This window comes from Thamnophis sirtalis, unplaced genomic scaffold (genome assembly GCF_051295495.1).
Source record: "Thamnophis sirtalis isolate CommonGarterSnake01/CBP01778 unplaced genomic scaffold, rThaSir2_p1.2 scaffold_1, whole genome shotgun sequence".
In the NCBI taxonomy this organism is placed as follows: domain Eukaryota; kingdom Metazoa; phylum Chordata; class Lepidosauria; order Squamata; family Natricidae; genus Thamnophis; species Thamnophis sirtalis.
Window position 1 is genome coordinate 89,033,603 of NW_028261381.1, and position 14,823 is coordinate 89,048,425.

Below are 14,823 nucleotides of genomic sequence, written 5' to 3' on the forward strand. Positions count from 1 at the left end.
TTATTAAATGAGTTTTGCCCCATTTTACAACCTTTCTTGCCATAGTTGTTAAGTGAATCAATGCAGTTGGTAAGTTAGCAAGTTGGTTGTTAAGTGAATCTGGTTTCCCCATTGACTTTGCTTGTCAGGTCGCAAAAGGGGATCATGTGACACAAGGACATCGCAACGGTCATAAATATGAACCAATTGTCAAGCATTTCAATTATGATCACATGATTATAGGGATATTGCAAAGGTCGTAGCAGTGAAAAATGGTCATAAGTCATTTTTCCCAGTGCCATTGTAACATTGAATGTCTCTAAATAAACTGTTGTAAGTCAAGGACTTTCAGGAAGTGTAGTAGATTAATCCTGGTTACAGACTCTTGCAAATGAAGTTTATTCATTTAGTTCAGTTCATATGAGTTTATTGAGAGATGGAGTCAAGAACAGGTGTGGCCCTGTTCCTTTTGATGTAATGCTATCTTTCTAAGTGCTAGACTTAAAAATCAACTAACCAGAACACTTTTGTTTTCTCTAGATTCAGCTTTAGTTTTCTGGCCCTCATCCAGTTCAGCACTACCTCCAGGCATCTGTCAAAAACTTGTACAACCTACTTTGATTCAGGTGGAAAGGAGAAAAAGAGAGTGAGTTGGCATCTAGGTATTGAACTAACAATGTTGTTAAAAATAGCCATTCTGAATTAAAGATATGTCACTCTTTAATATTTTATCAGACTTTTAGGGTATGGTCTCAGTCAACCTCATATATTTTTCCTTTAGTCACTAATACTTCAGTATATAAAATATAGATATGTGAAAAATTAGATACTATAATCCATTTTTATTTTAGTTTTCCATATTTTTAAATTAATGAAGGAAAATCTTAGAAACATCTCATGAATAAAATAGAATAAATGCCATACAGAGTAACAGTAAGCAAAGCTACAGAAAGGAAAATCTGAAGCCTATTATTTTTAAAATCTAACATTAAAATATAAAAATATTACAACTTAAATTTAAAAACCCTGAAGACATCAAGGTCCATAACTGCAAAAAGATATTTCCAAAAGCACTTATATTCTGGATATACACATAACACAAAATTTAATTCCAATTAAATCATTTGGAAAGTCCAGTTCATATCAAGGGTCCTGATGTAAGTGAGAGAAGACACCATTCTGAGCACAGTATGAAAATAATTGTACCAGTATCACCTTGCTCCTTTGCCTGTATACCTTTGCAGCTAGTCTTGTAAGCTGGAATACAACTGCAGGCTTCAGACTGCTACCCTTTGGCTTCAAAGCTGCAACTGCCTGAATGCTGTGTGAGGTATTCACCACTGTTCAGCATTCCAGTATCTTCTCTAACCAGTGTTTTGTATTCCTTCATCCAGTGTAGTTTACAGAAGTCTTTCTAAGAGCTCTTTTTGAATGCTATTTTTAAAATGTATGTAATGAAAGGAACATTGTAGCTCGTGTGGTTAGGCCACTGGGTTGGAGGTTAGAAGTGTTCCAATATCTCAGGGGTTGCCACAAAGAAGAGGGAGTCAAACTATTTTCCAAGGCACCTGAGGGTAGAACAAGAAGCAATGGGTGGAAACTAATCAAGGAGAGAAGCAACTTAGAACTGAGGAGAAATTTCCTGACAGTTAGAACAATTAATCAGTGGAACAGCTTGCTTCCAGAAGTTGTGAATGCCCCAACATTCGAAGTCTTTAAGAAGATGTTGGATAGCCATTTGTCTGGAATGGTATAGGGTTTCCTGCCTAGGCAGGGGGTTGGACTAGAAGACCTCCAAGGTCCCTTCCAACTCTGCTATTGTATTATTGTATTATTATTGTAAGTCCACATTGGAGACCCAAGTGGTGCCGTGGAGCAGGGTTAGCTCTTGTCCTTTGTTTCAGTTCCTGCAGGGAACATGGGCATCCCCACTTAATCCTGTCAACCTGAAAGCACCTTGGTGCTTTTGACACAAGTACAAAAAATATGTAATTCATTATAGAGAGATTCACCTTATTCCTTTGCAATTTCTTATGTTGGCTCATAACTATATGAATGAAAGAGACAAATGTTTTTTTTTAATTGTTTAAAACTTTATGTATATATTTCTAAGGGATTTTGAACAGGAGTGTAATTTTTCAATGATGTCCCATCTTAATGCTGACTTCCTACAGAAGCTTTGACTACAATAGACACGTATATGTTTTCAAAAGATAATGGCTAAATTACTGGGTAATCATATAACATACCATAAGCAGCTGATGGGACATTTCTATTTTCTACTTGCCTTTTAGTTACATAGTTTAAAGATAATTATGGTATAAACAATCTTTCTTTCTTTCTTTCTTTCTTTCTTTCTTTCTTTCTTTCTTTCTTTCTTTCTTTCTTTCTTTCTTTCTAGAACAGGGAATATTTTTCTTGATTACAGAAAAACTATAAACTCCCATTTAAAATTAAAAGTAGCTACTGTACTATTCAACATATGTATAAAAGTGACCAATATGCTAGGCAGCAAAGGAATGATTGATAATTATGATGAAAGTCAATGACAATAGAAATTTTAAAATCCACACTTATATAGATTTTCAATTCTCAAAATTCTCAGGAACCATAACTTACATCACAGCATCAAATTACAGCTGAAATGTACTGTTTTATCAGATATCTAACATAGACTATTTCTTCTAAGATTTTTGTATAGTATGTAAATAGTTTTGAAGAAAAGCCAATTTTATGACATAGTAAAATTGTCTAGAAAATAGTCATAATATAGCAATTAACACACACATAAAATGTTTTCATCTGAAAGAATAAAATATATAAGGAGTAAAATGAATATGTAAGCAATAAAATATATAAGCAATAAAAACAAAGTATTACAAAATAAATACTCCAAAGAGTTCTATCAATCAATCAGAATAGAGCTGGAAGGGATCTTGAAGGTTTTCTAGTTCTGCCCCTGCTCAAGCAGGAGACACTATACCATTTCAGACAAGTGGCTGTCCAGTCTCTTCTTAAAAACCCCAAGTGATGAAACACCAACAACTTTGGAAGGCAAGGTGTTTCACTGGTTTATTGTCCCCACTATTGCAAGTTTCTCCTTAATTCCAGGTTGCTTCTCTCCTTGATTAGTTTCAATCCATGGTTTCTTGTCTTCCTATCCTCTGGTGCTTTGGAAAATAAATTGACTCCCTCCTCTTTGTGGCAGCCTCTCAAATACTGGAATACTGTTATCATGTCTCCCCTAGACTAGCCAAACCCAAATCCTGCAACCATTTGTCATATATTACGGACTCCAGGCTTTCAATCATCTTAGTTGCTCTTCTTTGCACTGTTTAAAACTATAACTTAGGTTATTTACCAACTTGTTTTCTGGAGCTTGGGATCATATTCTCCAGCATTCTCTCCTCTAATTTTTCTAACAGCAAACCACTTTTGGGATAGACTGGGCTAAACTAGTATAACTGGCCTAACATTGTTCATTCTATGGCTTAAAGTAGACTTGAACCAGGATTTTTCCAGTCATAGTCCAATAACTTAGTCATTATACCATACTGGATCACTTAATTAAATTAATTAGTTAATTCCAATTAACTGTCCTGTACATCTATGAAAAACCCCACACATACTGTACTAAAATATTATGAATGCATAATTTTGTGTAACATTTTAGTTGTGCAACTTGCTAATAAGATTGCATGCACAAATTGATTGTTCAGTTCTAGGACATTTTCACAAATTACCTTTCTTCTCCACCAACTGTTCTATAAAAAGTTTAATGCAGTACATGGATGCAATCTTTTGTGGGGAAGGAAAGCATAAAAAAATATTGTGCAAACTTAGGCAATACCCTCCAACCAGTGTTTTTCAACTCTGGAGCTCTCTCTAGCCACATCTGTATAAAACCATAATGAAGTGGGTAACAGAAGGGGCTGTAGGGTAAACCCAAACAAACTCACTATAATTACACCCCACCCCCAGGTCCCTGTTCCTTCCACTCTGCATTACTGCTATACCTATTCTGGTCCTCAATTTACTTCTCTGCTAAGAGGGAAAATCTGTATTTTTTCGTATTTACTTCCCACAATCCACTTCTGTTATCCAACTTCAAACTACTAGGCTTAATTTCAACACTGAATGAACATGATGACGACAATACAGAACATGATGAGGATAATACATGTTGCATAAAAAGGATTAGTCAATCATTTTTATATCCAGCCAAAATCTTCAAATTCACATGTGATTTTATTATTGCAGTTTCTTGAATATAACATAATATTGACTTTTTCTCTTATTTTGATTTCTCTGCATTGTCTAAATTAATCAATCAAAAATTAGCATATTCTAGAATATTAGTAGAGATGAAAATACTCTGATTTATGATAAGAGAATTGCTAGTCTTAATACAAACATTAAGAAACATTCATATGGAAGAAACCTTTCTTTACCTTTAGAATAATACCAGGCTCCTCTTTATCTGAAGCAATAAATAAATTATGCCCGCAAACTACTCCTTCTGCAAGGAAATTCTTGAACAAAAGATTGGAGTAAACACCATATACATCTTCCTCTGCAGAAAAAATATACATGTTATTAGAAAATAGACATATTACTAGGAAGGGAAACATGCTTGCTATTATTTACTTTAGTGTCTGGCATCTACAGAGGTCATGAAATCCTGATATACAACACAACTAAAATAAACTATACAAACACAAATATAAGTTAAATAAATCATCAGCATATATATGGATGAATGTACGAAGAATGTAGACAATATAGTATATGAGATAACATGTTAAATTAAGGTAAAACCATAACAAAAACACCATAATAGGGCACTCTAGAATCGCAATAGGGTAGGATACAATAGGATAGATGTTACAATTCAATATCTAAGAGAGCTGACCATCTAAATCAAGGGTCCTCAAACTACGGCCTGCAGGCCACATACAGTGTACTGAAACCATTAATCCAGGGCCATGAGGCTGCCTTGCCCACATCACCCCGCCACCTGCTGACCCCCACTCTTTGGCCGACAGCAAGACTTACCTTTGCGAGCCACGCGGGCTGGAACTGGAAGGTAAGGCCAACGTTTTGGGCCTGCATAGGTTCTAGAGGTGGGAGAGGTGAAAAACAGGGCGCGCAGACACCCCGGGAGGCAAGAAAACAGGCTGTTTTAGCCTGGTTTTGGCTTGCAGAGACCTTCTGGAGATGGGGGAGATGAAAGACGGGGCACACAGACATTCCTGGAGGCCAAAAAATGGCCCATTTTAACCCATTTTGGGCCAAAAATGGGCCATTTTAGTTGGTTTTTGGCCTGCAGAATGCTTCTGGAGGCAGGGGAGGTGAAAAGAGGGTCCATTTTTCACCTCCCCCATCTCCAGAAGATAAACAGAGAGAAGGAGAGAGAGATAGACAGAGGGAGGGAGACAGACAGACAGACAGAGACACAGACAGACAGACAAAAGACACACAGAAAGAGATGTTGATTGTAAGCTCCTTGGGGCTGCAAAACTGAGTTTCCTGAAGCGGACCACTAGACTCCTAAACAAGTGAAAAAACCAATCTAGTAAAAAGAAAAGTCAACCAAAAGAGCAACATGCAAACAAAATCAAAAAAACAAAACAAAACAAAACAAAAAAAACAACCCAACCCCAGGAGCAAAACAAATTAAAGTTTAATTTGTATGCATTGTAAATGAACTGTTAAATTGGCCATGCCCATCTAATCACATGAGCCAGCCACGCTCAAGTCACATGGCCACCTAGCCATGCCCACCCAGCTGGTCCGGCCCCCCAAAAGTCTGAGGGACCGTGAATTGGCCCCCTGTTAAAAAGTTTGAGGACCCCTGATCTAACTGCTTCTGGTGTGGCTGCAATGAGATCATCCCGGGTGCCTTGAAATGTTCGAAATACCAATATAAGTGTTATTTTTTATTCTAATGCAAGAGTCACGTTGCAGGCTCTTAGCCATTCCCCTCTTAAATACCTTAGTTTGGGGGCATGGCCTGATTCTATTCAGCTGGCTTTATATTTTTCGGGACAATGGTATTTCTGGAAGTGGTTTTGTTGGATCTATGTGATCTGTTTGGTTATAATTATTAAAGGTCAATCATTTTAATCACCATTCTTCAACTAGATTGTAAGGTTTCCCAGACTTAAGCCTGGTGCAAGATAGAGAGTCTAATATTTTATGTATTGGTTGATCTCTAGGAGTCAATGGCCTGTTTATCTTATTCCACTCTTGAGGTGTCTGTTGTTGTTGAAAACATGGAAGACAAACATGCTTATTGATGCCCAACAAATGTAAATGGAAAAATCTCATATCAATACTGCCTTCATTTTTAGCCACCAAAAGGCATGCATTTAGTTGATACCTCACTGAGGTAATTTTCCAGATAACCATTAAATTAAATACCATTTTCATAAACTGAGTTACTATAAATACAGCTTTAGAGATATTCCATTTTTAGTTTAATGAGTCTCTTAAATGTCAAGATATTTTCCACCATCATCTGTGCCTTAGAGAATACCTGAATTTATTAAAATCAAAAAATAGCTGGTACTTATCTTCTATAAGAAATATTAAAAAATTATTATCACTTCTTTAGATTGTTCAGACATTTCTCAAAATATTTTCTTAATATTTAAGTAAGGAATAAAAGTAAAGGAAACACTGTATTCTTCTATACTTTAAAGAAGCTTAAATAATTCATCTGTAAGTAACATTAAATATTAAAATCTGACAAAAGGGAAAGTGAAGCAACATATATTTTTGGTGCTTTGCTTGGAGTTCAGAGTTGCAGCTGCAGGCAACTTTAGCCTACATCAAAAGTTTGAAAAAATGAGTTGCATGTCAGCTATGACCTGAATACTACTACAGTAGATGTGTCACCACAGTTAAAATTAATGTATGTATGTATGTATGTATGTATGTATGTATGTATGTATGTATGTATATACGTTTGTGTGTGTGTGTTTTGAAAAGATTTTAGAATCTATTATTTCATCAGTTTTAGAATTAAGTTCATATTCTAAACATTTATTCATCTACTCTGTTTCTTATTATCTATGCATAACTAAGTATAGCTCTAATTTTCATGGCAATCACAACTACCATGGCTTTTGCTAAACTAATATTTATATCTATGCTTTGTTGCATCATATAATTTACAATGTTGTTTACATATAAGCACAAACAAATGTAGCATTGGATCATTTTCCTTAAATAAAATCAATGAACAACTATAACATTGTGGCCTATTTGTGTAATTGGACCCTCTTTATCTAGTTTTAGCATTTCTAGGGAGAATAAATCACGTTTATGCAGAAATATTTATGCAGAAATATTGAAAATTCAAAAGGGCTCACAAACCTTTAAACAGCAAGTGCTGTAATTAACATTCACTGCATATCATTCTCTTCTCACAGTAAAAAAAACGTATATATACATATATATGTATATACTGTGTTTTCCTGAAAATAAGACATAGGTTGATTTTCACATGTGCACCCAAAATAAGACCTATTCCCAAAATAAGCCCTAGTTAAGCCCCTCCCAACTGGGGTCATGTGGGGCAAGGCACAGGTGTAAAAATCAAGCTAGGGCGGGTGGTGGTGGAGATGCTCTCTGTACCCTGCATCCACTTACCTTGTCATGCTGGTGGAATCATTCGCAGAATGCTGAGACTTGTTGCACCAGTAGAGCTGCTCACGGTGGATGCTGCATGGTGTGTTGAGCCATCGCACGTGTGAGCAGTGGCACCAGCAAGACAAGACTTGGGACTTTCTGCTGCAAACGGCTCCACTGGAGCAACAAGCCTTGCGGCATACTGCCATGAGCAGCTCCACTGGCGCAGCAAGCCTTGTGGCAAGGCTCATAGCACCAGTGGAGCTGCTCGTGGCTAAGTGCTGTGAAGCTCGTAGCGCAAATGGAGCTGCTCATGGCAGAAAGCCATTCGTGGCAGAACTTTTCGCCCACACGGAGAAATGATGGGCACTCAAAAGGTTCATCTGCTTGCAAAGGATAGATTTTGAAATGGAGCGATTAGCTGCATTTCAAACCATCTCCTTTGCAAGTAGACAAAGCTCTGGGTGAAAAGTGTTTGTGCAGCTACCCCCAGTTCTTCCTTTTTGTGGGAAAAATTATGTATCTTGACTTCTGTATCTTGTTTCATAGGATTTTCAATTCTTCCTGGATACATTATTTAGTGTTGAAAAAGACTCCTAAGAAAATTGTGGACACCCAAGACAATAAAGAAATGTATCATTGAACACATCAACCCAGAATTCCCACTTGAGGTAGCAATGGCCAGATTCAGATTATCTTATTTTGGACATATGATGTGAATACCTATCTCTAAAGAAGTCTTATCTGAAAACCCCAAAGAAGGCTCTAATATTAGGAACGGTGGAAGAAAAGAGAAGAAGACCAGCAGCAAAGTGAATAGACTAAGTTAAAGTGGCAGTAAGTACACTGTTGGAAGATTTGAAAGTTCAGGTTAGGTACAGACTGTCAATGAGAAAATCTATCAATATGATAAGTTGACAATGACTTGATGGAATGTAATCAATCAATTAGTCAATCAACCAATTAACCAACACTGATGTTAAACTTTGCTATTTGTAATAATAATTGCTTTTCTTTTTCAGATACATTTCATAAAATCATCTCTGCCTTGTTCTTATTAATCCAATGTCCTACTACTGCTATATATTACTGCATACATCTCATTATAGATTCTAAAGAGGGTTTTTTTAAATGAGTAACTGTCATCATGATATAAATTTACTTTAACTTGTTAATTGGCAATTTAATTTCCCTATTCAGAAAACAACTGAAAGAAAACAAAAGGAACAGAGATGAGCTATGGAATATCTTAATGGTCTATATTTTGCTAAAATTCTATTCTAACACTGGTCACTTTTTCTTATAAGTAAGACAAAATGATCACCATTAATGGAAAATAATTAGTTGTTTTTTACTTCCTAAATTAAAATGCAATAATATAAGAATATTATAAATTGGACAATGACACAATACCAAGAAAAACCATAACATTACAACAGATTATGTTTGAAATTCAAAAATTATTAGAAACATCAGAGAGAATTGAGAAGAAATTGGAAAATATAGATGGTAATACAGCAAAATTTGATAAAATTGAAGATAGTCAGCAAATGGAAAAAGTGGAGGTTAGAGTCTCAAAAACCCAAGGGAAAAATGAACAAAGAGGCAAGATAACTGTGGATATTGACAGTGATCTGAGCGTGGTTGGAAATGGAAAGAATGGAACATGGAAAGGGAAGAGAGATGGAAAGGAGCTCTACTCCAGATTTCAAGGTATAGAAAGAGAAAAAAGAGAAGAATTGATGGATTTAAGGAGAGAAACTTTGACAAAAGCACTACTGATAACCAAAGATAAGTTGATTAAAGAAGTTGATGGAGGGTTTCAAGAATTTATAAGACATGCAACAAGAAACAAGGTGCGAAGAGAAGTCTACACAAAGTTGTTTAAGGAAATAACCAGAAGATTAATCCCATATACGGCAAAAGAAATAAGACTGTACCACTACTGGAAAGATACAGGTTGAGATATGAAAACTGTTAACAAAATACTAGCTAAATAGTTAAAATTAGAGCATTACGTTAAAAATGAAGTGATAATGGATATAGCTAGATAGATAATTGATAATGATATAATGTATACATATATATTGGTTTGACAAGAGAAAATTTGGAATAACTTTTTAAATGGTGACCATGAAAGGAAGTTTATAAATTTTGTTATGTATGAAAGCCTATAATATTGAAATTGGATTTATCATGGATATAGTTAGATAAATAATTGATAATGATATAATGTATACATATGTATTGGTTCGACAAGAGGAAATTTGGTATAAATTTTAAATGGTGACCATGAAAGGAAGTTTTGAAACTTAGTTATGAATGAAAGCCTATAATATTGAAATTGGATATAAACTGTAAACAGTGAATAAGAAAGGAGGTTTATCAAACATAATTAATTTTTATTTAGAACGTTTCACAAAAATAGAATGTTGTTGGATGATATTGAAAATAGACAATGGAATGCCATTATGTGGTTTTGCTTTGAATTTTGGAATATTTGTTATAAAGGGATGTTAAAACAACTATAGTCATATGAAGGATGAGGTATGATAGTAATATATATACACATATATTTGATGTAAATATATAATTTGATATGGATTATAGGTGATGACTGTGGAAGGGATACATGAAAGTTCTTTGTAACCAAGTCACACACTTTTTATAATTTGTAATGGAATATGTTTTTATGGTGTTTGTTGTGTCTTGTTTGTTTGTGTCTATTCAAAAATAAAAAAAAAGAATTAAAAAAAGAATTATATTATTGGTATAATGTAAATCTATGATTTATACGGGTGGGATTCTGCATTCAAGTCCCAGAAGTCTATTTTTTTTAAATCTAGGAATTGAAGATTATAAATTAGTTTCATTTGTATTATTCACTTCTTGAAGCAAGAAATGAACTTTATTAATGGCATTCAAAATTAGACCAAATTATAGGAAAAGAGAGTTGCAAGACAGAAGTTCAGTCACAAGGCATCTTCCATGTAGTCTCTGACATACATTTACACTCCAAATAAATTGAAATTACCACCAGAAGTTCTTCAGCTGGACAGACGTGTGTGTGTGTGTGTGTGAGCTCTGAAGAGCCTCACGTGAACTCTGTCTGACAAACGAATGCTGAGATCCTTTTTGGATTGGAACCTCCCTGTTTGGGGGGGGGGGGGGTAAGAAGGGGCAGCATCTCATCAGACCGAGGGAATGCAACAGGTCCCTCGTAGGTTGGAGATTTGCCCTCTGAATCAGTATTGGGGTGGCAGCATGGCAACATGGCTGCACAAGAAGCTGACTTCAGGCCAAAGCATGCAGGAGATGAGATGAAAGCCTGGTAAGAAGATCAAATTAACCCACAGTAATAAATCAGAATTTGGAAAAGGCAAAGAACCTTGAGAGTATAAATAAATAATATTTATGGACAGATCGGGATTTTGGCAAAAAGAAAGAAAGAAGGGGAAAAATGGAGGGCTGAATCACTAGCCCAAAAGTGAGCCATTTGTTTTAAACAATTTGGACAAAAAGGAGAAAACAGAGAAGTGACAGGCCATTCAAACATAAACTATAAATTTTAAAAAGAGACTAGGAGGGTGAAATGGAAACCAAAATATACCGAGATTTGCTTCGTTCGAGTTTCTTCTAACTACCATATTTTTCGGAGTATAAGATGCACCTTTTTCCCTCAAAAAAGAGGCTGAAAATCTGGGTGCATCTTATACACTGAATACAGCATTTTTTCCTGCTGAAACCCTGCCCCCTTCACCAAAATGGCTGTGCAGGGCATGGATAGTCTGTAGGAAGCTTTTAGAGAGCTCCTGGGGGCTGGGGAGGGCCGAAATGAGCAAAAAACAGGCTGTTTTTGCTCAATTTACCCCCCCCCCCCGTCCCCAGGAGCACTCTATAAGCTTCCTAAAGGCTATCCATGCCTTTTTTAAAAACAAAAACGGGCTGTTTTTTGCTCATTTTTGCTCCCCCCCAGGAGCACTCTGCAAGCCCCCTAAAGGATATCCATGCCTTTTTTGAAAAAAGAACAGGCCCGTTTTCATGAAAAATGGGCCGTTTTTGGGAGGCTAATAGAGTGCAAAAACTTTTTTTTTTAATTTGCCTCTTCAAAACCTTGCTGCGTCTTATACTCGGAAAAATATGGTAATATATCTTAAGTATCCAAATTAATGAGAAATGAGAAATGGAATATAACAAGGGACAAAAACTCAAGGAGAAAGCACTATTTTCTCACTGATAACCTAATCTTGTCTGTGTGGCGAATGGAATGTGAAATTCTGAGCAGAAAGTTTTAATTAACCAAATGCAGAATTCCAGAATTTGGAAAAGCAGGAGGAGAAGAGAAACATACCAGAGATTTGCTGTATTTTGATTTTGTTGCAATTAATATATTTTGAGCAATTATAACCAACGAGAGGCGGAAGGTAACAAGGGAAAAATAATAATAATAATAATAAAATCAAGAACTGGGAAAATACAAAGGTTTGGGGTTTTTTTGCTGAAGGAAGAACAAAAGGTCAAAATGGCTCCTGCTTCTCTTCCTCTTCACATCAGCTGAATTAGCTAAATTTAAGGTAGATCAGAACTCTGAAATAAGAACTTTATAACTAACTGCAATTTTGGTACTGAACATTAAGGTAACAAGGTGGGGGGAATAAAATCAAGAGTGGCGAAAGGATGAATTTTTTTCTTTTCCTTTTCCTTTTTGTTTTGCCGAAGGAAGAACAAAGTATCAAGATAGCCCCCACCTCTCTTCCACTCCACATCAGGTGAACTAGCTAAATTTAAGTTGGACCAGAACTCTGAAATAAGAACTGTATAACTAACTGTAATTTTAGAACTGGACATTATGGAAAGGTGGGAATTTGAAGAACTACATGAAATTATTAAAAATATGCATAAATCATTAACATCAAGTCTAAATAGAATTTGAAGATAGATATTAAGGAGTACCAGGAAGTGAAGGAAGAAGTGAAGGAAGAAGAGGGGGGGATAATGAAGGTGTAGAAACAGTGGAAAATAAAAAGCAGACAAAAAACTTCATTGGGTTTGACAGTAGTACAGGGAAAATTGAAAAGGGGGATGTGTCTCAACAAAAGGAAATAAAAAGCAGACAAAAGATCTCACTAAGTTTGACAGTGGCATAGGGAAAATTGAAGAGGGGATTACGCCCCAACAAAGGGAAATACAAAAGATTTCACTGGGGTTGACAGTGGCTTGGGGAAAATTGAAGAAGGTGGACATGTCACAATAAAGAAAAGGGAGAAGACAGGAATAGAGAAGTGGGACAAAAAGCTTACTAGGAAAAAAATCAGACAATTAGTAATTGTTATATGGGAAATATAAAGCTGAGATATATGGTTTATTCCTATATATGATAATAAAACTGAGTTGCTAACTGATTGAATATAATAATGAAAGATAATTAAATAAAGGTTAAAATATAAAGGTCAAATATGAAACTGTTATGTGGAGAATGTAAAGTAGAGGTATGTGACTCACTTTTATACATGATAATGAAACTGAGTTGCTAACTGATTGAATATGTCAGTGGAAGGACAATTAAGTAAAAGTTAAAATACATGAAATATGGACACATATAGAACTTCTAAGATGATGGACAAAGTGAGATGTGTACTGCTTGTTATTCTATATAGTAGATTAATGGAATTGTAATGAACATTGAACAGTAAGGATTGTTATTTAAAGATAATTAAGGGTAAGCTGTCAAGATATGGAAAAATGGAGAGGGAACATGAAATATACTTACAATGGGAAATTATTGAGATTATAAAGACAGAACTACAAATTTGGGGCGTGTAAGGATGCATAACTATATAAATATAATGATGAGAATAGTTGGGAATTGTAACCAGGTCTACATCTCGGCCAAAAATAGGCTGGAATGGTGGTGGTTTAAAAATGCAATTATTACAGGGACGTGCAGTCACTAGATGCAGGGGAGGCGGGGCCTCACCAGTCTCCTCAGGAAAAGGAAAGAATTTTAAAGAATTTTTAAAAAATAATTAAAGCCAAGAAAGTTGCTACCAGACTCCAAGTCACAGTGACTTGGATTCTGCTTAGTGTTAACTATAGGAGGAGGCGAGAGAACTATGGGCCTCCTTTGCATAAGGAATTTTTCGCCTTTTAAAAGTTAAGCAAGGGTTAAAAAGTGAAAGATTTCATATGCAAAGGAGGCACTGATTCTCCCGCCTCCTGATCTGGGAGCAGCGAATCATGCCTTGTTGCAGTTGCGCATGCTTACGTTGGGCGGGTTATTTTGGAGGGCGCGCTTCAGAGGAGTGAGCTCGCTCTTCACCCCTCCCCAACCTTCCCAGGGTCCAGATTCCCTTCGCTGCAAGCCTTGCTGTCTCTTGCATCCCAAAGGTGGGTGGGTGTGGGAGCTTTGGTGGCCTCAATTCTTCTCTGGGGGGGTGTCTCCTGGGGCTGCTGGCTAGATAGACTCCCGAGGAGTGACCCCTTCCCTCCTAGTTCCCCTCCCCCGGAGAGTGTCCGGGTTTGGAAAGGCCGAACTAAGAAGTGGTTTTTCGGGATTCTCAACTCTCTTCTGCCCTAAAGGAGGAGTTAAAACTTTGAGACCGACTCACTTATCCGCAGCGTCATTCTGGAGCGAAAGGGCGTGGGTTGAACCAGATTCAGTGCATTTTCACCCACTGCGTTGGGCTTCCCGAGAGACAACCCCCCCACACTTCTCTGTCCCGTCCCCCCCCAACCGCGCTGTTCACTTCATTTGCTTAAAATTATTTTGAGGCTGCAGAGCAGAGTTTGAACGGCCAGAATCAGTGACGTGCGGTGAGCTTCATGGCATGTGAGGGTCCCGCTCTATGGCGGATGGTGTCGGGACTTTAAAGTCCTGCCGCCCGGGCCCTGCCGCCACTTTAGAGCCCTGCCGCCGAAGCCCCGGCACCGCGTCCGCCATAGAGCGGGTCCCGGTCCCACTCTATGGCGGACATGGCGCCGGGGCTTCAGCGGGGCTTTTGTGCTTGCCTCACCAGTCATTAAGCTCACCGCACGTCACTGAATTATTATATATGTACACTTTTTTCTTTTAAAAAAAGGAGGAAGAAGATATATGTTAAAATTAAATATGTATATTGAAAAGGAATTATAAATAGTATCAACATAAAATGGAGCTTGCTCAGAGGCTGAAATACACCAAGTAAATGAGAGGAAGAGTGTGACGTAGAG

General features: G+C 36.8%; 1 protein-coding gene across 4 annotated transcripts in view; it reads right to left on the reverse strand.

The window, feature by feature from the left end:
• The window catches only part of ELP4 (elongator acetyltransferase complex subunit 4), a 135,736-nt gene that overhangs the window by 105,780 nt on the left and 15,133 nt on the right, over nucleotides 1-14,823 (reverse strand). For all 4 annotated transcript variants that reach the window (XM_087718719.1, XM_087718712.1, XM_014071894.2 and 1 more), the window contains exon 3: nucleotides 4,431-4,552. In XM_087718719.1, the coding sequence (XP_087574845.1) occupies nucleotides 4,431-4,552 (122 nt within the window). The remainder of the gene's footprint in view (nucleotides 1-4,430; nucleotides 4,553-14,823) is intronic.